The 24,410-nt window shown below is 40.7% G+C and overlaps 1 protein-coding gene across 1 annotated transcript in view; it reads right to left on the bottom strand.

The window, feature by feature from the left end:
- Positions 1-16,602: 16,602 nt before the first annotated feature.
- Positions 16,603-24,410, bottom strand: part of LOC126106814 (casein kinase II subunit beta) — a 35,399-nt gene continuing 27,591 nt past the window's right edge. The window contains exon 2 of the mRNA XM_049913208.1: positions 16,603-19,465. Within this exon, the coding sequence (XP_049769165.1) occupies positions 18,702-19,367 (666 nt within the window). The 5' untranslated portion in view covers positions 19,368-19,465 and the 3' untranslated portion in view covers positions 16,603-18,701. The remainder of the gene's footprint in view (positions 19,466-24,410) is intronic.

The following is a 24,410-nucleotide window of genomic DNA, read 5'->3' as shown; positions in this document are numbered from 1 at the left end:
TCAGCCATCCACTAGCATGGTCTTTTCACATAACTTGGCAACTGTTACAGACTCTTGATGAAAAAAAGACTGTTCTTGTGTATTTGAATATTTTGTAATATTTTTTTTTCAGTTAAGAAACCATATTTAAAGAAAGTTGTCACTTTTTTGTTGTTGTTCTATTGCTCACTATGTGTATAGGCTTAATGCAGTCAGCAGCAAGGCTGTCTCTCTAATTTGTAATCTATAAACCATTCCAATTTATGAGATCTTACGTTCCTTCGCAGGAACCTGTAACAGATCAGGACAGAATGTTATGCGACATTTAACACTGTACGTAAGATAGACAGGATGTGTGAATTTGGATCAATTACAGTCAGCAATGGAATCTTTTCTTTCTTTCTCTCTCTCTCTCTCTCTCTCTTTCTTCTTTTTTTTTTTTTTTTGGGGGGGGGGGGGGGGGGGGGAGACATCTTGTCCCATGCCAGACTTTGAAGTGGACACAGGGGATGTGCTCATTTCAATGTATTTACTTGTAAGAAAAACAATTTATTTTCAATAACGGTGATTTTAACGTAAGTTGGTCACAAGTTATGAACAGAACTAGTGTCATCTGGTTTTTGAGGCTTTAAATAGATGGTACTGCTGTGCCTAGTGCTCCTTTGTCATGGTCTTTCATTCTTGTAGAGAGGTGTGGTGATTTGGATAGTGTTTGGCAGGAATTTAACTTAATTTCTAAGTGGTGGTACAGCCACAACGTTTCAACACTTTGCTTTGGTTCTTCTGTCAACTAGGGGGTCCAGCTTGCAGCATGATGTGTCAAACTGAAACGTCCTTCCACAAGTTATAGGACACAAATGTGAACAGATTTTATTGAAATGGTTGATGTTGACCTCAATTTGCACCTCAGTTGATAAAATGGCAAATCAGAAAATGGGTGATCCCAAAGAAATAAAAGCCAGCCAAGGTGACAGTGTGAGATTACCCACAGACTGCTACTAGCGGTTTGGACAAAGATATAATGGACTGCCTCCTCAACTGTGTCATTACTGAAGACATAAGTGATTTGTCCTTGGCCAGTTTCTGAGCAAATAATCAAATTACAAGCTTAACTCACTCAACATACTTTTTCTTCTTGGTGCCAGTAGACCAAATTTTTTTCACTAACAGAAAAGTTCTCTTTAGGGAACCTGGTGTGGGATGGATCGGTGTGCTGTGTTAGGCCCTTGGACACCTAGATATCTGAACATGACACCCAAGAATCTATTTTTATGGGGTTATATGAAAAACAGTGTATTTGTTTCTTTGGCCAAAAACAATTCCAGAACTCGGGTGCATTTCTAAGATGCTCATGTGAATGACTCCACATGTGCTTCAGATGTATGGTATATTTGGAGTATCACTAAATTGTGGTGATGATTTATGGTGGAGGGAGATAAACAGCTAGGCCATCCCTTGCATTAATGTTATACTGAAGAAGATTTTCACAATGTATCAAAGGAGATCAATAAACTAGAAAACTACATTTGATACCACCACAGGAAATGTAAAGCAACCCCACAAAGGTGAGGTTAAGGAAAAGCCCATAATAAAACCCCAGTGAGACACAGGGATAACTAAATAAAATCAGGGAGAAAATTTCCTGTAAGGATGCTGTTATATAAGGAACAAATAACTGTGACTGGATGACGACTTAGAAGTAATACGTGACCCAGCCACTCTGTGACACATTAACATCTCACACTAAGTATTTTGGGAAGAATTCCAGACACCACACAAAATCTTAAGACTCGTTATCAGTTAAAATAGAGGGAAGATCTTGTGGGAGACCCAGTTCAACCCTCAGATCATCATATAAAACACACTCAGTTAAAAGATGTCATACTGACAGCTGTGTCCTGCATCTCTGACATACTGGGGGCTCCTCCCAGCATACGAGGAAGCCATGCATCAATGGACAATGTCCCACTCTGAGCCGAGTAAGGGATACTTCGTCACACCGTCGCGAGTGGATGGAGGTGATCCGTGGCTGCACTGAAGTCTTGATGGAACGTAGCTTATTGTTCCTCACTTCCAGCCACTGGGACTCCCACCAACAAATGGCCTTCATAGTCACAAATGAAGTGACAGCCTACCCAGGGACTGAACAGGGACAGGAGGAGGAAGGGAGCAAGCCTCATTAGCACCAGCATCAGAGAGTTCATTTCCCTGTATGCCTATGTGCCCTGGAACCCAGCAAAAAATGACTTCCTTGTTTTGCCTTCACAAGAGGAGAGTGTCCTGCACTTGTCGCACCATCCGATGTGCTGGGCACATCTGTCCAACCGCGAGAAGGGCACTTTGAGAATCGGAGCAGACGATAAATTTTTTGTCACAACACCGTCCCATCAGCTCTATTGCCCTCAGAATAGCAAACAATTCCGTGTAATAACTGAAAACTGTTCTGGGAGCCCTACCCTGAGGACAATGTCGGGGAACACGACGGAACAACTGAAAACATCTCCCTGCTTAGAACTGTCCATGTAAATGGTAATAGAATATGGGCGGCTATGTAAAATTTCATTACATTTAATTTTAAAAACATGGTCTGGGGTACAATGCTGCTTGTAAGCAGTCAGTTCTAAAAGCAGTTTAGGCCTTGGTAGTAGCCAGGGGGAGACCCTACTCCACCCCTGGCTTTGGACCTTAATGCCGCCCCCCCCCCCCCCTCTCCCCCTGTAATAACTCAAGGCCCCCCTTGCACGAACCCCAAATGGCCGTGTTGCTAGTGGTTGATGATCAATCAGCCGTTCCAGTGGCATCTGAACAATGTAACTGGATCACGGCAATGTAGGAACGGGCAATGCCCTAGATGCTTGGTGTACCACGAGAAGACGACGTCGAATAGACAGCGGAGGCTGAGCAGCCTCTGCACCCAAGCTAACAGGGCTTGTGCAATAAGCCCCTGTTGACAGCCTAATACCCTCGTGGTGAACTGCATCCATCATTTTAAGGTATGAAGGCCTTGCTGACCCATAAATCTTTCATCTGTATTCAAGCCAGGGTCACACAAAGGCCTTATAAAGTTGGAGCAGATGCGCTCTGTTGGCTCCCCAAGACCTATGACTTAAAACATATAAGGATGTTTAAGGCCTTGAGACACCTTTTCCTTAAAAGTGAGAACAGTGTCCCCGTTTCAAAAACAGGCAAATTAAACAGACAGTGGGAATGATTAAAATCGACACAAACTGTTTTCTCTAATGAGAATTTCGTCCGCCGCTCGTGGTCTCGCGGTATCGTTCTCGCTTCCCGAGCACGGGGTCCCGGGTTCGATTCCCGGCGGGGTCAGGGATTTTCACCTGCCTCGAGATGACGGTGTTTGTGTTGTCCTCATCATTTCATCATCATCCAGGAAAGTGGCGAAATTGGACTGAGCAAAGATTGGATAATTGTACGGGCACTGATAACCACGCAGTTGAGCGCCCCACAAACCAACCATCATCATCATCTAATGAGAATTTAAAACCTGTGGTGCGAGACCATTCCTCCAACCACCTGATCATCATTTGCGATTGCCAAGTAGCCGTGGCGAGGCTGGAGGATGCACAGAATATGGAGAAGTCGTCCACAAACAAGGAACATAGTACTGGACGTCCCACTGTGGTTGTAATAATATTGATTGCGATGGAAAAAGCCATGACACTTAAAACACTCCCTTGAAGGACACCATTCTCCTGCTTCAAACGGTCAGACAGGACATTCCCAACCCTGTATCTAAAATATGTGTCAGAGAGAAAGGACCGCACGAAGGTCGGTAGATGTCCACGGAATTCCCACTGATGGAGCTGCGACAAAACATTATGCCTCCAAGTAGTGTCGTAGGCCTTTTCCAAATCGAAGAAAACACTGATAAGGTGTTGCTTAAAAAGGAAAGCTTGGTGAATTGTAGCTTCGAGCAGGGTCAGGTTATCGAGAGTGGAGCGATACCTCCTGAACCCACACTGGGAGCAACTGAGTAGGGACCTGGTTTCCAGAACCCACACTAGGTGCCAATTGACCATACGCTCCACTGTCTTTCCTACTCAGCTTGTTAGGCTAATACTACGATAACTACCAGGGTCCATCCGATCCTTTCCTGGTTTTAAAATTGAGATTAAAATAGATTCCTGCCACAAGTTGGGAAAGTGGTCAGTTATTCAAATTTTTATTGAGGAGCTGAAGGAGGGCTCTTTTGACAGTCGGTCCAACTGTTGCAACATGCTGTAGGTTATCATGTTGTTTCGAGAGGTCATATCACAAGCAACTGACAATGCAGAATCCAGCTCCCACAGAGAGAGAGACTGGTTGTATTCTTTCATGCTGGTGGAACAGAAATCAAGGTCAGCCTTCCCCTGTGCCTCCCGATATCGACGGAAGGCGGGATCAAGGCTGGAATCGGCCGTAATGAATTTATATGATTCAGCCACTGTTTGAGCTATATCCCTTGTCGATGTTTCAAAGAGACCCCTCTATTCGTACAGCTGCTATTGGTGGTCGAGAGTTGTGCCTTGAGATCCTCCCAATGGCTTCCCATACTTTACATGCAGGTGTGGACCTATTAATGGAGTTCAGGAACTCTTGCCAAGACCTCTGCTTACTCTCCTGAATTATTCTCCTCGCCTTTTCACGCATCATTTGAAAGTTTGCAAGATTCTCATCTGTAGGGCATCGATTGAATCTGCGCATTGCTGCCCTCCTGTGGCTGATTGCAAAACAACACTCATCGTTCCACTAAGGGGCAGGTCACTTCCTAGGCATTTCCACAGACTTTGGGATGGATGCATCATCAGCATGGTGAATCACAGTTGTAATGTGATCCACCCAGTCCTGGATGCCGTCACATTGCTCGAAAACAGCTAACTGACTGTAAAGCACCCAGTTAGCCTTTTTGAACAACCATCTCGGAGGCTTTCTTTCAGAATCAGCTCCAACAAGATGGATCCAGATATAGAAATGGTCACCACCATGAAGGTCATCGTCCACTGACCACTGAGCATTGTCCCCAAGAGCAGGTGAGCAGGAGAGGTCTATGGTGGTAGATGAACCCGTAGTGGTGCTAATATATGTAGCTTGACCCATGTTCAAAAGTATGTGATCTGTTGTGTGGAGTAGATCCGCAAGTGTCCAACCCTTTGGGCAAGTGGTGTGAGAACCCCATAGTGCACTGTGTGCATGAAAGTCCCAAAAAACGAGGAAGGGGTGGGGGAGTTCATCAAGAAGACGAATGAGGACCCCACTGTCAATGAGCACAATAACTACACAGTGAAGTCAACATGGGCCCCTATCCGAACAGCAACCGCTTGTAGTGTTGTCAAGGGAATAGGTGAGGCGTGAAAAGTGTCCTTTATGAATACTGCAACCTCACCTTTTCCCTGTCACCAGTAAGGTCCTCTTTTTTGTAAAGGTGATAGCTTCCAAGTACTGGCGGGTCAGTCTCTTTACAATGAGTCTCTTGAAGGCAAACGCAAAAGGGTCTGTCCTGTACAAGGAGTCTCAATTCCTCCAGACGAGTCCTGTATTCATTGATATTTCATCAATGTGGTCTTGACTTACCCGTCTTTGCGCCAAGGTGGTGAGGCGTTTGTAGAGGTCAGATGCACCAGAATGACGTCTGACGGCACCAGGCTCAGTTTCGACCCAAATATTGAGTTCCTTTCCCCACTCCCTTTCCCAGCAAGGATGTGGGGAAGTGGGGGCGGTTAGAGCCACCTTCTTTGAAAAAAGAGAGGCACTGTTTTTGGGGTGCCTTTGGGCTGCACGCTATGGAAGCATTACTTCAGTTTGCACCACAGTTGATACAGGGTGTTTCAAAAATGACCGGTATATTTGAAACGGCAATACAAACTAAACGAGCAGCGATAGAAATACACCGTTTGTTGCAATATGCTTGGGACAACAGTACATTTTCAGGCAGACAAACTTTCGAAATTACAGTAGTTACAATTTTCAACAACAGATGGCGCTGCAGTCTGGGAAACTCTATAGTACGATATTTTCCACATATCCACCATGCGTAGCAATAATATGGCGTAGTCTCTGAATGAAATTACCCGAAACCTTTGACAACGTGTCTGGCGGAATGGCTTCACATGTACTGCTTCAGCTGTTCAATTGTTTCTGGATTCTGGCGGTACACCTGGTCTTTCAAGTGTCCCCACAGAAAGAAGTCACAGGGGTTCATGTCTGGCGAATAGGGAGGCCAATCCACGTCGCCTCCTGTATGTTTCGGATAGCCCAAAGCAATCACACGATCATCGAAATATTCATTCAGGAAATTAAAGACGTCGGCCGTGCGATGTGGCCGGGCACCATCTTGCATAAACCACGAGGTGTTCGCAGTGTCGTCTAAGGCAGTTTGTACCGCCACAAATTCACGAAGAATGTCCAGATAGCGTGATGCAGTAATCGTTTCGGATCTGAAAAATGGGCCAATGATTCCTTTGGAAGAAATGGTGGCCCAGACCAGTACTTTTTGAGGATGCAGGGACGATGGGACTGCAACATGGGGCTTTTCGGTTCCCCATATGCGCCAGTTCTGTTTATTGACGAAGCCGTCCAGGTAAAAATAAGCTTCGTCAGTAAGCCAAATGCTGCCCACATGCATATCGCCGTCATCAATCCTGCGCACTATATCGTTAGCGAATGTCTCTCGTGCAGCAATGGTAGCGGCGCTGAGGGGTTGCCGCGTTTGAATTTTGTACGGATAGAGGTGTAAACTCTGGCGCACGAGACGATACGTGGACGTTGGCGTCATTTGGACCGCAGCTGCAACACGGCGAACGGAAACCCGAGGACGCTGTCGGATCACCTGCTGCACTAGCTGCGCGTTGCCCTCTGTGGTTGCCGTACGCGGTCGCCCTACCTTTCCAGCACGTTCGTCCGTCACGTTCCCAGTCCGTTGAAATTTTTCAAACAGATCCTTTATTGTATCGCTTTTCGGTCCTTTGGTTACATTAAACCTCCGTTGAAAACTTCGTCTTGTTGCAACAACACTGTGTTCTAGGCGGTGGAATTCCAACACCAGAAAAATCCTCTGTTCTAAGGAATAAACCATGTTGTCTACAGCACACTTGGACGTTGTGAACAGCACACGCTTACAGCAGAAAGACGACGTACAGAATGGCGCACCCACAGATTGCGTTGTCTTCTATATCTTTCACATCGCTTGCAGCGCCATCTGTTGTTGAAAATTGTAACTACTGTAATTTCGAAAGTTTGTCCGCCTGAAAATGTACTGTTGTCCCAAGCATATTGCAACAAACGGTGTATTTCTATCGCTGCTCGTTTAGTTTTTATTGCCATTTCAAATATACCGGTCATTTTTGAAACACCCTGTAAAATGGCAAATCAGAAAGTGGATGACCCCAAAGAAATAAAAGCCAGACAAGGTGATGCTGTGAGATTACCCACCAACTGCTACTAGCAATTTGGACAAAGACATACTGGACTGCCTCCTCAGCTGTGTCATTAATGAAAGCATGAGTGATTTGTCATTGGGCAGTTTCTTAGCAAATAATCAAATGACAAGCTTAACTCACTCTAATACTTACCCATCTTAGTGACATAGACCAGATTTTTTTCACTAACAGAAAAGTTCTCTTTAGGGAACCTGATATGGGAGCACTATGGACTGGTGACACTGTGTTCTGCCCTTGGACACCATCTGAACATGACACCCAAGAATCAATTTTATGGGATGATATGAAAAACAGTGTATTTGCTTCTTTGGTCAAAAACTATTCCAGAACTCAAAATGCAATTCTATGATGCTTGTGTGAATGACTCTACATGTGCTTCAGAATGTATGGTATGAAATGGAGTATCACGAGATTGTCTGTGTGACCGAAGTCATAAAGAACACCTATAAAGTACGCTATTTTTACAACTTATTTTTATATTCTCTGTAATTCTTGTTGATGTATCACTATGCACTAAACAGTTATAGCCATATGTGATTGCTATATATATTTTGAACTGCCCATAATGATACACTTCTTGTATTACATATCACTCTGGAAGAATGATGTGTATCTTTGTGTATGTAAAATGATTTTAATGGGGGAGGGGGTGGGGGGAACAAAGCTTATATAAGAGAATACAGCTATTGTGTGGATTTATTGTCCTATGTGCACGTACAGAAGCATATCTCCAAAATGGGGTGGATATCACAGTAACTTCACGAACGATCACAGTAGTATTGTGAGAGGCAGCACCTGTGTGAGCACAATGTAGACACTCCATGAATTGCTGACCTTCGTAGCAGTAGTAGTAGTAGTAGTAGTAGTAGTAGTGGGTAGTCCCTAGAATAGATGCACACAGGTAAAAATTGATATATCTGTAAAACAAACAAACTGAACTGTCAATTCTGATTCATAATTCTGAAGTTTCTCACATTTGAATACAGAGTCTGAAGTACTTTATTATGTGATCGACTTCATAAACAATTTTGAATATATAAAAAAACAAAGGAACGAGAAAGCGCCGGTAGAAAGACACAATAAAATAACACACAAATTTCAAGCTTTCGCAACACAGGCAGACACACTGTGTGTGTGTGTGTGTGTGTGTGTGTGTGTGTGTGCGCGCGCCCGTACGTGCGCGAGTGTATACCTGTTCTTCCCTCCCCCTCCCCCCCGCCCAAGGTAAGTCTTTCCGCTCCTGGGATTGGAATGACTCCTTACCCTCTCCCTTAAAACCTACATCCTTTCGTCTTTCCCTCTCCTTCCCTCTTTCCTGATGAAGCAACCTTGGGTTGCAAAAGCTTGCAATTTGTGTGTGTGTTTGTGTGTTTTTTATGTGTCTATCTACCAGCACTTTCTCATTTGGTAAGTCACAGCATCTTTGTTTTTTAATATATATATATATATAAAGAAAGATGATGAGACTTACCAAACAAAAGCGCTGGCAGGTCGATAGACACACAAACAAACACAAACATACACACAAAATTCAAGCTTTCGCAACCAACGGTTGCCTCATCAGGAAAGAGGGAAGGAGAGGGAAATACGAAAGGATTTGGGTTTTAAGGGAGAGGGTAAGGAGTCATTCCAATCCCGGGAGCGGAAAGACTTACCTTAGGGGGAAAAAAGGACAGGTATATACTCACGCACACACACATATCCATCCACATATACACAGACACAAGCAGACATTTGTAAAGGCAAAGAGTTTGGGCAGAGATGTCAGTCGAGGCGGAAGTAAGAGGCAAAGATGTTGTTGAAAGACAGGTGAGGTATGAGCGGCGACAAATTGAAATTAGAAATTAACGGAGATTGAGGCCTGGCGGATAGCGAGAAGAGAGGATATGCTGAAGGGCAAGTTCCCATCTCCGGAGTTCTGACAGGTTGGTGTTAGTGGGAAGTATCCAGATAACCCGGACGGTGTAACACTGTGCCAAGATGTGCTGGCCGTGCACCAAGGCATGTTTAGCCACAGGGTGATCCTCATTACCAACAAACACTGTCTGCCTGTGTCCATTCATGCGAATGGACAGTTTGTTGCTGGTCATTCCCACATAGAATGCGTCACAGTGTAGGCAGGTCAGTTGGTAGATCACGTGGGTGCTTTCACACGTGGCTCTGCCTTTGATCGTGTACACCCTCCGGGTTACAGGACTGGAGTAGGTGGTGGTGGGAGGGTGCATGGGACAGGTTTTACACCGGGGGCGGTTACAAGGGTAGGAGCCAGAGGGTAGGGAAGGTGGTCTGGGGATTTCATAGGGATGAACTAAGAGGTTACGAAGGTTAGGTAGACGGCGGAAAGACATTCTTGGTGGAGTGGGGAGGATTTCATGAAGGATGGATCTCATTTCAGAGCAGGATTTGAGGAAGTCGTATCCCTGCTGGAGAGCCACATTCAGAATCCTTTCGTCTTTCCCTCTCTCCTGATGAGGCAACCGTTGGTTGCGAAAGCTAGAATTTTGTGTGTATGTTGTGTGTGTGTCTATCGACCTGCCAGCGCTTTTGTTTGGTAAGTCTCATCATCTTTCTTTTTAGATATATTTTTCCCACGTGGAATGTTTCCCTCTATTATATTCATATATATGTCAGAACAATCATTTAAGAACAGTAGAAATTGTCTTATGCCATTCCTTCCGGCATAAATCATGCAATTTACAGTTAACAGTGACTGAAGAAAAACAGAATAATATTTAGTATTCATTGCTTGAAGTAAATCTAAACTCTGAGACACAACGAGAATACTACAAACTATTCTCCTTCTGGTTCCTAAAAGGGACTTTGGTTTCCAAAACTCAACATTCCCACTGTTACACTAGTTGTAATATTCCAGGCTTGTAGTCGCTACACAGTTTGCATAGATACTATACTTATATATATATTTTTTTTTAAACCCAAAGGATTCTGTGTTTAGTGCAATAATCGACAATGAGATTTATACTTTATTTTATTATTATTATTATTAGCGAATGTCCCCATGGGAGAACGATAAGCAGGTGATTAACATTTCTTAATGTTCTTCTTATTTTCCCAGTATTTCTTCATTGCCTCCCCAAAGGCCTTCTTCCTTTCTTCGGTCCACTTTGGTCGGAAAGGTTTAGATTCCGTCTCTGGAGTAAACTTCCACTTGTCGATTTTTCTTCTGAATGTATCCCGGTCTGATGTGTTTGTTATGTCAATTTTTGCCTTTTTCAAATCCTTCTTAACTTCAGTTACCCAGGGTATTGTTGCCTTAAGTGATGTCATATAGTCCAATAGACGTTTAGTTAACCTGTTTCCAGGTAATCTGTCTATATGTCCATAAAACTTCATCCGCCTCTTCCTGATATCTGCCTCGATGTTTGATATTTTTTCGGTTGTCTCGGTAGTCTGCAGCCTGTATCCATCTTGTGTGTATCGTGGTCCTAGGATTTTTCTAATAATTTTTCTCTCTACTTTCTTAATTTCGTGTAAATCTAATTTTCTATTCAGGGAGTGTTTCACTTGCATATGTGACTGTTGGTTTGATGACTGTGTTGTAGTGTCTGATTTTAGTGCCTTTTGATAGACATTTCTTGTTATATATATTTTGAATAAGTCCGAATGCTTTCTTGATTTTCTGTAATCGGTTTTTTTGTGCTATTTTCTCAAGTCCTGTTGGTTCAATAACTTCACCGAGATACTTAAAGTGCTTGACTCTAGTTATTTCACCATACTTTGTTTTTAGTTTCGAAATATCTAATTTTGAGCAGATGAATTCTGTCTTCTCAAAGGAGATTTGCAGGCCAACTTTCTCAGCACATTCTTTAAGTGTCTCAATTTGTTTTACTGCTGTTTCTTCACTGTCAGTTATAATTGCCAAGTCATCTGCAAACGCTAAATAAGGGATGTTCAATTTTCCTTTACCTCTTCCTAGTTCAATTGGCTTCCACAAGCTTTGTTTCCTTAGTGTTACTTCCCACTCTTTCATAACTTTGTCCAAAACTATATTGAATAATAGTGGTGAGATCCCATCTCCTTGTCTTACTCCTGTTTTAATTGAGAATGGTTCCGAAATTTCCCCTCTGAATTTAATTTTTGATTTGGTTTCTGTTAGTGTTTGTTCAATTAGTTTTCGGGTTTTAGTGTCTAGGCCTCGTTCTTCGAGAATGTGACATAGAGACTGTCTGTCTATGGAATCGTATGCCTTTTTGAAATCAACGAATGTGCAGATTATTGGTTTTGACCTGATTGCTTTAATCTTTAAAATAGTTTTAAGGTTGAATATCTGTTCCGGGCATGATCTATTAGGACGAAAGCCTGCTTGGTAGTCTGAAATTGTATGTTCTAGTTGTTCTTGTGCCCTCTTTAGGAGACATGCAGATAGAATTTTGTAGGTAACTGGTAAAAGTGAAATGCCTCTGTAGTTGTTTACGTCTGATCTCTCTCCCTTTTTGTGCAATGGGTGAATTAGTGCACACTTCCACTCCTCTGGGATATTTTCTGTCTGCCAAATTTCTTGGATGATGCTAGTGATCTCTTTTAACGAATTTGGACCAAGGTTTTTCAGTAGTTCAGCTACAATTCCATCTTCTCCCGATGATTTATTGTTTTTGAGTTTTCTAATGTGACTATAAATTTCTTCTTGAGATGGTGGTGGTGAAGTCTCATTCGTGTGTTCTGGTTGTACTCTGGGGAATCTTGTACTTGGTTGTGGGCAATTTAGGAGTTGTGAGAAATATTTAGCTAGTTCTTGGCAATTTTCTTTGTTAGTTAGTGCCAATTTTCCATTCTGTTTCCGGAAGCAGAGATTTTGTGGAGTGTATCCTTTGATTTGATTTGCGAATATTTTATAAAAATCTTGAGTGTTGTGGTTCTTAAAGTTTTCTTCAATTGTGTTTAGTTGTTCATTAAGGTATTTTCTTTTAGTTTGTCTAAGTATTTTAGCTGTTTGTTTTCTCACTTTGAAAAATGTTTGTTGTGTGGTTTCTGATTTGTCACAATTGTAATTTAAAAAGGCTTGTTGTCTCTCTTCTAATGCGTTATCACAATTCGAATTCCACCATGGATGCTTGGATATTTTCTTTAACGGAATCAAATCTCTTGCTTTCTGTATAATTTTCGTTCGGAAATCTTTCCAGTTGTTTGTTGGTTGTTTATCCCATGCTTCTGTAATTTCTGATTCCTTGATATTTTTCAAGTCAAATTTGGGAATTAGTGGTGATTTCCTTTGGCGTTTCCTTTTTGGAGTGAATTTAATTTTAACTCTGGTAAGGTAGTGGTCAGAATCTATATTTGTCCCTCTGCGGACTTGAACGTCGTGTATTTCTTTCTGGAAGTCATAGGAGATCGCAACATGGTCTATTTGAAATTCACCAAGCTGAAGGTTTGGTGATCTCCATGTTTTTTGTTTATTGGGGTCTTTTCGAAGTGATGTTGTCACGATTTTTAGGTTGTTTTGCTGACATAACTCGATGAGTCTCATGCCGTTCTTGTTTGTGAATTTGTGTGCAGGGTAATTACCGACTGTTTTTTTATATTTCCTCTCTTTGCCAATTTGCGCATTGAAATCCCCTAGAAGAATTTTTACATCCTCCTCTGGAATTTTGGACATTTCAGTTTAGAGTTTTTCCCAAAATTTTTCTGTCTTCTCCGGTTCTTTTTTGTTGGCAATGTTGGTAGGTGCATGAACATTAATAAATGTATATATTTTGTTGGTGTGCTTGATTCGCATGGTCATTAGTCTGTTACTGATTTGATTTATGTCTATAACAGAGTCAAGGGTGTCCTTATTTACAATAAAAGCCATGCCAAATATTGCAGCTCCTTTGCCAATTTTCTTGTCTGTTTTACTTTTAAAGATACGGTAATTGTTGTAGTCTATTGTTTCTGAATCAGTGAATCTGGTCTCTTGGAGAGCAAGGATTTGAATTTTCTGTTTGTTGAGTTCTGTTGTAAGATTATGAAGTTTGCCTGTCTGAATTAGTGTCTGAATGTTAAAAGTGCCAATAAATGTATGGGACTTTCGTGGACGTTTACTAGAGAACTCCGACTTTCTCTGTCGTACGAGCCCAAGCTCCCCAGAATCCGATAGCTTGGTTGTCGCCACAGGGCGAGTGGATTGGCCACCTGGGGTAATATTAATTTTACTTGTACGAATCATACTGCTTGTAATTAAGTTCCAGCTAATGCTGGGTAGTTAGAACCAGGGATTGTTAGTTCCTGGAGCTTGGTGTTCAGCCGCACCTCACATGGTGAACAGACGCTGGCCAGAGTACCGGTGGTTGCCACACAGACGTGTCTGGGCTTTTCAATATGCTTTATCTTGTTGATAATGCTTGCCTCTTCCGCCAGTTCCGCCGTACCGATGATCTTCATCTCCGTCTTCCCTACCGTTGAGGTCTTCGCCGTATCCCTGGCAAGGGACCCTCACAAGGTACTATCACCCGGGCCAGGTGAACCAAGGTTTTTTTACGAGGTGTTACTCCTCCCCCTCCTCCTTTTACATTATTTTTTTCACCAAACTAATGCAACTGTTGTGAGAGAATGAAAAGGAATTTGACAAGTACTACCCAAATGTAAACTGGTCAAATACACTGGGAAAATCCCTTAGGAAGGTGAGGAATGCAGGGAGCATTCAACAAATCTAACATCCAATTTCAAACAGACAAAAAAGTCTGATCAAACTAGGCTGCATTTTGGGGAGTCTGAAAAGACAAACTAGTCATGTATTTAAAATTACTGTAACCTCACAAGCATTCTCTTGAGGACAGACCAATATTTTCCAATTTTATAACAGAAATACACAAACTAATAAATAGAGTTAAAAGTAATATGAAGCTGATAGTAGTTTTCCATGTTTTAATATTTTGGCTGAAAATAATAATCAAATAAAATTCTGCCATAAACTTGCTATGTAAATATTTGTCTTTGGAAACATTTGACTTACTATAAATATTTATAGACAAATCTTGAACGTTTAGTTATACTGAATGTGAGCCACCAACTCACTCACTTAACAGAAGATACCAGACTCTTCTTCGTGTGTTTTTCTTATCTGACACCCGGCTAAAAATATACAACACAACAGTTCCAATTTTTTTCTGCTATTATGCAACTCAAATCAGTATAATAAACAAAATTTATAAACCAGGCATTTATAAACACTTATAATTAGAAGTAACTGTTAAACGTAGCAGATTTATTTCACTGTTAAGGAAGATAGATGCACTTGTGTGCTTATTAAAGATATTTAACAAAGATAAGCTTCAGATTCCGGGAGGCATACACAGAATGAGAGTACAGAGCATCTTGATCTTGCAAATAGCTAGAAAAATGTTGGGAGGGATAGAATTATTCAGTACTCTAGTAGGATCATCAGATAAGATTCTCAATTACCATATTTACTTGAATCTAAGCCGCACCTGAAAAATGAGACTCGAAATAAAGGGAAAAAAAAATTCCCGAATCTAAGCCGCACCTCAAATTTGAGACTCGAAATTCAAGGGGAGAGCGAAGTTGGCCCATTGTAATATGAGACACAATTTAGGTCGAATGAATGACGATACAGCTACAGTAGTTTGGTTCGCGTCGTAAGCTTAGCAGTTAAGCTTTACCACGTAGCCATTGCTATGCGTCAGGCGCTCCGTCCATATTTATACGGGTACCCTTCCTTTTTCACGTGCTTCATCTGGTTTGAATAGATTGCTTATTTTGCTTTGATCTGATAAATGCCGTTTTCTTTGTTATAGATGTTTGTGTCACTCTTAAGTTGAAAATGCATTACTGCACTGTGTCATGCATTGTTTGTCGCATTCTGATAGTGCGTGTTTACGGCCTGTCGGGGCTCGCGGCATGGCTTGATTTTGTGCGCGCTACCGCCGCGTACAATTAAAAAAAGAAAGAGAGGAATCGTCTCATTAGCGTAACAATGGCAAGAGACTGCTATTTGTTGTTACTTACACTGCTGCTTTCTTTGATAATGATCAACAAGAATCAAATAATAGACTGTGTATGATAGAACATGTTCTGAACGAGAGTTAGGCGAAAATTTTTCTCGGTTTGAAAATCTTTGCGGCCGCTTCTTTATTACATCAAATTCTGCACAGAAATTAGAGTCATCTTAGATTTAAAAATCTAGTCACTTGCCGTGCTTCATTTCTGACTGTAAGAATAATACGAAAATAAACATGACACGATACGTATATTCTTCCGCGTTTGCTGTTGTCTCACTCTAGTTTCGTAGTTTATTAGGCAGACAGGATTTAAATGAGATAGCAGCAAACACGAAAGAATACATGGCAAAATGTTTATATTCGTATTATTCTTATGGTGAAGAGAATACTGTATGTGATTCATATTTCATCAGGTTCCTATTAGCAACCATTTCTTCTCACAGATAGGAAAAAATTCAGAACGTAGAGTTGGCCATATTGACAAACATCCCGAACAGTCTTGCCAGTCAGATTTTCGTAATACACTGAAATTGTGCTACATTCGAAATTTAACAATACGGAATTTGTATTTACTTCGTTGGATAATGTATGAAAATGCAGTGGTCGAAACTCGCGGCGGAGAAAAAAAGCTCGTCTTCCACTTTTTTTAAAATTTATTTACTGACGCAGAGGTTTTGGCGCCAGTATTTATCTTTGTGCCTACAAAGCATGCCTGCGTAGCACTACATATATTCGACGGCAGAAGTTAGTTGTGCCGGCACGTACCAACATTTTTCATAACTTCCGCTTGCTTTGCACTTGATTCTAAGCCGCAGGCAGTTTTTTGGATTACGAAAACTGGAAAAAAAGTGCGGCTTAGATTCGAGTAAATACATTTTTCATAACTTCCGCTTGCTTTGCACTTGATTCTAAGCTGCAGGCGGTTTTTTGGATTACGAAAACTGGAAAAAAAGTGCGGCTTAGATTCGAGTAAATACGGTAAGGAAAATATAAGGGAAAAGGACAAGAGGAAAAATCAATGAAATAAAATGAGACTATTCACTGTATAAACAGGATAGTAAGAATAACTGAATTTAAATTTGGAGAAATCCTCCTTTGCGGTTATTTCACAACTTTGCAATTTTGGTATTCTCTTAAAATTTTAATAATTGCTACATTCAGAAACAGTTTTCACTTTCATCTGAAAGGTGCATCAATAACAAAAAGTCATTTTTGAAGAAATAAAACTTAGGTAATACAATACAAAATGGAATTTTTATTAACAAGTACATTTTATCATTATATAGACAAGAAAAACCTTTTTTATTAGCTCTGCAGTTTTTCTACTTATTCCCCTTTGGCTTATATAAACACTGTGACATTAAAACATTGTGTCTTTGTATAATCATCTCAGTTCAGTTTACTTCTCCAGACCATTAAATTGTAAATAGATAATCATAATGACACACAACATTTTTAACAGTGAGTTATAAATAAAACTGCAAAACCAAAAAACATGTTTTTGTCATTACAAAGAATATCGTAATGTTATGATGATACTACTATTAATTTACGCGAGAGTAACAAGTTAGTTTTGCACAACACTGACCGACTTTGGTGTTTGGATAGTCAGATTCAAGACAATAACTTACTTTCTAATAACAATTTGCTAATCACAAAAGGTGTGTGTGTGTGTGTGTGTGTGTGTGTGTGTGTGTGTGTGTGTGTGTGTGACATGCAAAATGTACATCATCAGAATAAATTTGCCAGTGATTCCACAAGGCATTGCAATTGCCACGACCATAGCATCTAGCTGCACATGGTCCACTGTCTGATGATGAGCCTGCAGTCACTTGAAAACTAGTTATTGGTATACTAAATAAATCTTACCAAAAATTCAAAAAAGTTACTGTATGCGTATGATACCTGAATAAGTTCCCAGTTGTCATAATGACTGTGAATGCATCATGTTTTCAGAATAATTACACGTGAAAAAATTAAACACAATAGCTTTCGAATCTCCACCACTTCCATGTCAACTCAATTTGAACCAACTGTTGACACTTTCATGTCAACTGAATCTGAACTAATCAGATCAAAATTATTGACTGTTTGGTGAAAAGTCACACTGTTTTGTAACTGTAAATGATCTGTTATCATTAACAGTCCATTTGATCTACATTATTTGTTTCATTCCACATACCGTTCACTATGTAGTGAATATTATACACATCTCATCTAAGTAACTGTGCAATGCAGGCAGAGCTCACGAGATCTTGGTCCAAATCGAAGGGGTAGTTGTTATAAAAGGGGAAACATGGTACGTCAGCTTATTAGGCCTTTTACGTTAAGGCAGTCTGATTTAATCAGAAACCACAGATTACAAGCTGTATTTTACCATCAGTAAACATCGGTCCATCCCGGTATTTCGCGCAATCTTTCTTAAATTAGCTGCTTCACTGAAAAGACTGCAATGATCAATATTTTCTAGGCTTCCATTTCTAAAAGACAATAATTTCAACAGGCCGGAATAAGTATGCATTAATTACTTCTACATGTACACTGACACAGCAGTAATTGTTGATTAGAACAATCACACTACTGTCATTTTATCAATATGTTATAGACGATACATGAAGTTAAAAAATCATTAAAATTACACTCTAAACTTGATATATCTACCCCCCCTCCTTTCATGGTAATTTGTTGTGCAACCCCCCTCTTATTTAAACTGTGAGGTACTCCACATTACATCCACAGTTTGTATATCACGATCCTTCAAACAATGGCACGTAACAAGTGACTATCAGAAATTCTGAAAAATGTTAAACTAGTAAAAACATCTTTTTTGTACCTACATTAAACAATTCTACCATCATAACAGCAATTTTCTCCGATTACAACAAACTATGATCAGAATAAATATCTAGCACCGTGACATATGATATGGCTAATGTTCTTTTTGTGTGAAACACGCAAACATTTTTTCTCTTGACAGCAAACTGTAGGGGAGTTCACAGAAAGAATATAGAAAGTTTTAAGTAACAGGGTGCATGGAGAAGAAAATGCTAATTTCCCACTTAAATGTCAAATACTCAGTTCATAGAGGAATACATGTAATAAAGAACTTGTTACTGAAGAAGTAAACATCCACAACTAAATATAATAAACAACCTACACAGAAATTCCAGCAACAAAGACAACTGCCAAGCTCCCTCAAAGGAACAGTCATACAATGCATCATGCATGTACTACAATTACGTAGCCTATGTGACACTAAACTATAAATACATAGGAGAAACATCTATTAAATGTTGATCTTAAAACTAAACAACATCCAAAATGTCAAACAATATTAGCGTTTGCCATTGTTGTAATTCATAGCACGAAGTGGGGTTTTGAAATTGCTGGCTGCCTGTTGCTGGATCTGATACGCAAGTGGATGAATCTTGAAGCCATACAGACGGGGAACAAACTGATTAACGGGACGCTTCGGTCGGTATTCTGGATGCACCATGAAAAGCATATGAGGAAAACCAGTGCCAAAATAAGCTCCGTCTGTGTGGTGGTGACGTGATGACTTCGGTGTGTAAACATCCATGCACTTGGGGCAGTATGTCTTGACCATAGCCTCCCCAGGTATGTCTGACAATCCGATAGGCAACATAGGTTGACTCTCACAGTACACCCGCGGGCAGTGGCCAAAATCTCCTGACTGGTATTTCTCGATCATCTGGCCAATCCCCCGATTGGTCAATATGTACCGAGCATGTATGAGGCCGTACAGCATCTCCGCCGCCTGCTCAATCAGATCCGACTGGTTCGGATTGTCGTCCAGCTCATCATCTGGCTCGAGGTCGAGTATCATGTCTAGAGCCTGTCGATAATGGGGCACCTGCTCATTCAAGCCAGTCAGATTGAATTTGTCCTGAATGTAATCCTCGTCCACCTCACAGAAGAACTCATTGCCCCTCAAGCCACAAAACCATGAGATCCAGGACACCTCTTCAGAACTACTCATCTTCAGTGTATTATTTGTTGCTAGTCTGTCAGGAACTTGGGTGTCTAATGAGGAATGCCACCTTCATAGACTTCTAGTGAGTGAAACTTTTACACCATCTGGAACAAAGTGTCATAAAAAGAATTTTGAGTCATTTATTTGTGGAAGGTAATGAATCATTGCAATGATCACGAAATAAAATGTACATGTTTACATTTCACAGCAACATTATTATGCAGAATTTTAACATAATCTGTGTTATGTTATATCACTATTTAAGTGACAGAAAATAAGAAATGTACGATTTAAAAAAATATAGTTACTGAATACAGCTAAAATCACTAAACAGAGAATAAAATCCACATTCTTCGAAGTAAGTAGCAAGGGAGGTAACAGTGAAACATTTGGGGACAAATTATGGAGATCCTAATGATGAGGTGGGGCAGATTAAAATAATACTATGTAATCATGGGTAACACAGGCAGTACTCACGATGCTGTAACAAAGGGAGAGAATGTATATGACAAAGAATACAGAAAGGACGCAGACAAAGCCAGAGGAAAGTATGTATACAAGCTATGTAAAGAAATAACATAATTTTTAAAATGAGTAAGGTATGATACGATGAACCAAAATGTGCAAGAACAAGGCAGGAGACATGGAAGAACAAACACATGCAGTGGCATCATAATAAACTAACAAGGTCGAGTAGTCACTGATCATACAATGAAGACTTTCACAACCAGCTGTGCAAATTGCCAGTGGATCTTCTACGTTGTATGGTAATGGTCCATAAAAAAAAAAATGTTTCCAACATATAACGAAGTTCTAGATGAAATGTCTTTGGAGATTATCCTCGATAATATGTCACTTTCAAAAAACTTTCATGAACCATAATCTTACAACCCAGAAAACCCGTCAGCAACGGAGGAGTAACTGATAAGCTAAAACATTAACATTCCAAGATGTATGCAAGTAGGATCTGTAGAACAAGAAGATTTCATCGAAATTTAACTTCTGTGGAATGGGAATAAAAGATGACAACAAATTTCAGAGACCAAAGAATTTTGAGCTATTAATGTAAAAAGTGATAAAGATAGAATATCTGATCTGGCGAAGGCATTATGAGGCAGTGCAAAACACACATTGACTGTACTTGCCAATAACATCCACAAAAGTGGAAGTTTACCAAATGATTTCTCCAGTGTAACAGATTGCACTATTAAAGGCTACAAGAGGGCATACACAACTGTATCATCAGGGCTGCTGCAAGTCTGATGGGACGGCTCTTGTCCTGATAGTGTGAGCAGCAATCTGCATCTGTTTGCTGATGACACTGTAGCATACAGGAAAGCACAATTTTTGAGTGGCTATAGGACGACACAAGACGACATTTGGTGTGATGAATGGCATCTGGCTCTAAATGTAGAAAAATGGAAGCCAATGTAGATGAGTAGTAAAAACAATCCTATAGTGCTTGTATACAGTATTTGTGGTATGCTGATTGACCTAGTCATGTCAATTAGATGTCTAGGCATACACTGCAAAGTGATATGAAATGGAGCGAGCACATCAAGTTGGTAGTAGGGAAGGCGTATGGCTGACTTCCACTTACTGGGACAATTCTATGTATGTGCAAACTCATTAATAAAGGCGGCAACATACAGAACACTTGTACAGCCCATTCTTGAGTACTGCTCGAATGTTTGAGATGCTCACCTGATTGGGTTAAATGAAGACATCACAGCAATTCAGTGGTATGCTGCTAGATTTGTTATTCGTAGGTTTGATCAACAAGCAAATATTATGGAAATGCTCCGTGAACTCAAACTGAAATTCCTGGTGGGAAGACATTCTTTTTGCGAAACACTGTTGGTCTGTACAACTACCACTCCAGCTGTGTGTCACACTGACCTCGACACCTGCAGACAACTGTTAACACACAGAGTCCGCATAAACACGGCACTGTCATTTCTGTCACTAGCTCATTCCGCACATGGGCAACTTTTCAGCACATTTAGCATGACAGTATGCTACCTTTCCAACAGTGGCAACTATAGTGGCCTTGCTTGGCATCTGTCAATAATGCTATCGAAATTGTGTTTTTCCGTGAAATTCACTTCTTAACACCACTATACTACGTAGGCAGACTATTTGTAATTCAGTCTCGAGACTGGCAACAACATACAAAACCCATCGCACTGTATAATTGGATACCCTAAATTGGTCACCACAATTTGACAATGTGTGTCAACTGGCACTGTACGACCAATTCTTGGTGCAGAATATTTAGTTCTACATTACGCATTTTCCTGAAGTACAATTCTTCATCTTTTCATTCAGTATTTGGCCAATATCTATGTTATCTCTATAAATATTTCAAGAACCTGCTTCCTCCATATTTTGAGACAATATAGACAAATTAATTTGCAGCACAAAACCTGTATGGCTCATTTTTCTTCAGTGAGTTTCAACGAATTTTTACCTGGACATGTTTAGCAATAATTGACACCACAGCTTAATAAGGTTTATATTTTCCAGCAAGAAGGAGCACCCTACCTTGGGGAATGGAAGTTTAGACACTTTTGACCTGACCCTCTCGGATAGAGTTGGCCTGAGAACATTTTTCCAGACAAGCAACACACGATTTAACCCTCCCTCCTCCTCCTCCCCCTGCTGTTCCTCAGGCTATCGGTAAAGCCTTCAAAAATAAATCTAAATCTAGCGTGTTTGGAAATGGGTTGTTTTCACTAGTAACTATTACATGCTTCCTGTACATATTCTGCCACCCTCCCCTCCCGCTGCCCTGTTCTGATCTGCTTACCACCCCCCCCAACCAGCCACTTGGGCCTTAAACCAGACCACAGATTTCATTTGGTGGTGGTCTGTGAAGGATCTATGGCATTTGTCTCCTTTGCTGAAAACTCTTAGAAATCTCAAAAATGTGCATTTATAATGTGCTTACAATTTCACATACACTTCAGGATGTACAGTGTGCAATGGAATAATTTTTTAGATGTGGTCTGTGTGAGCAAGTGGCATGATGTACGAGTCTAACACCTAAGAAGCAGGTACGGTTTTCTAAAATTTCTTTTACATTCTCTGTAATTGTTACTGATGTATCACTGCATTAAATTGTTAAAGTAATTTCTAATCAGCAAATTCATTCTGAACTGCCCTGCACATATTCCTCTGCATACTTACACAGGTTCCATTAATTGTTAGTTTCTTGAGGGTTGTTAGTATACATTATGTTGAAATTAAAAGCTTCATCAAGCTCCATGAATTGCAGGAAATCCCATAATTTGTACTCATTAGTCCATCTATAATACTGTGATGACTTCTACATGGTCCACTGTGGTCTATCTACTAAACCCAGCTTCCTCTATTCCTTGATCAAAATCCACTGATTTTCTGAACGATTTTTGATAACTATATGACAAGGGGACCTTCCAGATTGGCCCTCTAATTCTGGACAAAAATTTCCTAAAGCAATATGACAGAATCATTCCTAAAAATCACCTTGGAGATTTCTGAGAGCTGTTAAGTATAAAATTATCATTGCTAATTAATGAAGTATAAAATTATCATTGCTAATTAATGAATTCATTGGTAGCTATGTGGATAGCATAATCATTTGCAACTGTAAAGACACTGGTTAGAATGAAAATAACATTTGCTTATTTTTCATTACTTGTTGTATGAAACTGTATAATAATAAATAATAATAATGGCGTGTGACGAGGGCCTCCTGTCGGGTAGCCGCTCGCTGGCTGCAAGTCTTTCGATTTGATGCCACTTCGGCGACTTGCACGTTGATGGGGATGAAATGATGATGATTAGGACAACACAACACCCAGTCCCTGAGCGGAGAAAATCTCCGACCCAGCCGGGAATTGAACCCGGGCCCTTAGGATTGACAGTCCGTCGCGCTGACCACTCAGCTACAGGGGGCGGACGTATGAAAATGTGAGTACTGGTATTCACAGTGAACTAAAATTTGGTACAAACTTGGAAAACACTTCAAACAAAAAAGAACAGAACAGTTGCTTTAGAGCCTTACAACGTGAGTCTTTCTTTTCTTTCTTTTGCTTGTGCCATTTTCCCGCAATGATGCAGTGTCGGCATGGTTAATCGGATTTGGCAAGGTTAATTTAAGGGGTGGCCGGATGCCCATCCAGGTGCCACCCCGTACCCCCCGGGACGGAATCAGTGTACCCCACCTGTCTGTGTAATCCATGGAATAGTGCGAATGCGTTCAGATGTCTACGAGCCGGGTAACTGAGGCGGGACGTGGGGACCAGCCCATTATTCACCTAGTTGGATGTGGAAAACCGCCTAAAAACCACATCCAGGCTGACCGGCCACCGGCCTCCATCGTTAAGCCGCTGGGCGGATTCGATCCAGGGCCGGCACGCCTACCTGAGTCCAGGAAGCAGCGCATTAGCGCTCTCAGCTAACCTGGTGGGTAGCCTTACAACGTAAGTACTACGCATTACTAAATGACAAAAATGATGTTACTTCTTACATGGATGTGGAGAATTACTAATCTTATGAGTAGAAAACATAATAAATGAAGGCTAACCACTAATTAAAATAGAGACTGTCCTACAACAAGGTAGACTGGAAATTGCTAGAAAAGCATTCCTGAAGAAGTGAAATTTGTTAATGTCGAGTATAGATTTAAATACCAGGAAAACTTTTCTGAAAGTATTTATATGCAGTGTAGCCATGTAGTATGAAAGTGAAATGTGGATGATCAAAAGTTTAGACAAGAATAGAAGCTTTTGAAGTGAGGTGCTGTAGCAGAATGCTGAAGATCAGATGAGTAGATCACATAGCTAATGAGGAGGTACTGAATAGAATTGGGGAGCAGAGATATCCTGTGGCCACAACCTGACCAGAAGAAGGGATCAGTTGGTAGTACATATTCTAAGACATCAAGGGTTCACCAATTGAGTACTGGAGGGAAGTGTTAAGGGTCAAAATCATAGAAGACTGGAGGATGAATACAGTAAGCAGATTCAGAAGGATATAAGTTGCAGCTGTTACTCTGAGATGAAG

The sequence above is a fragment of the Schistocerca cancellata genome, chromosome 10 (assembly GCF_023864275.1).
Source record: "Schistocerca cancellata isolate TAMUIC-IGC-003103 chromosome 10, iqSchCanc2.1, whole genome shotgun sequence".
NCBI classification, from domain to species: Eukaryota; Metazoa; Arthropoda; class Insecta; order Orthoptera; family Acrididae; genus Schistocerca; species Schistocerca cancellata.
Note: the sequence above shows the minus strand (reverse complement) of the source record. Positions and strands in the feature narration are given on the sequence as shown.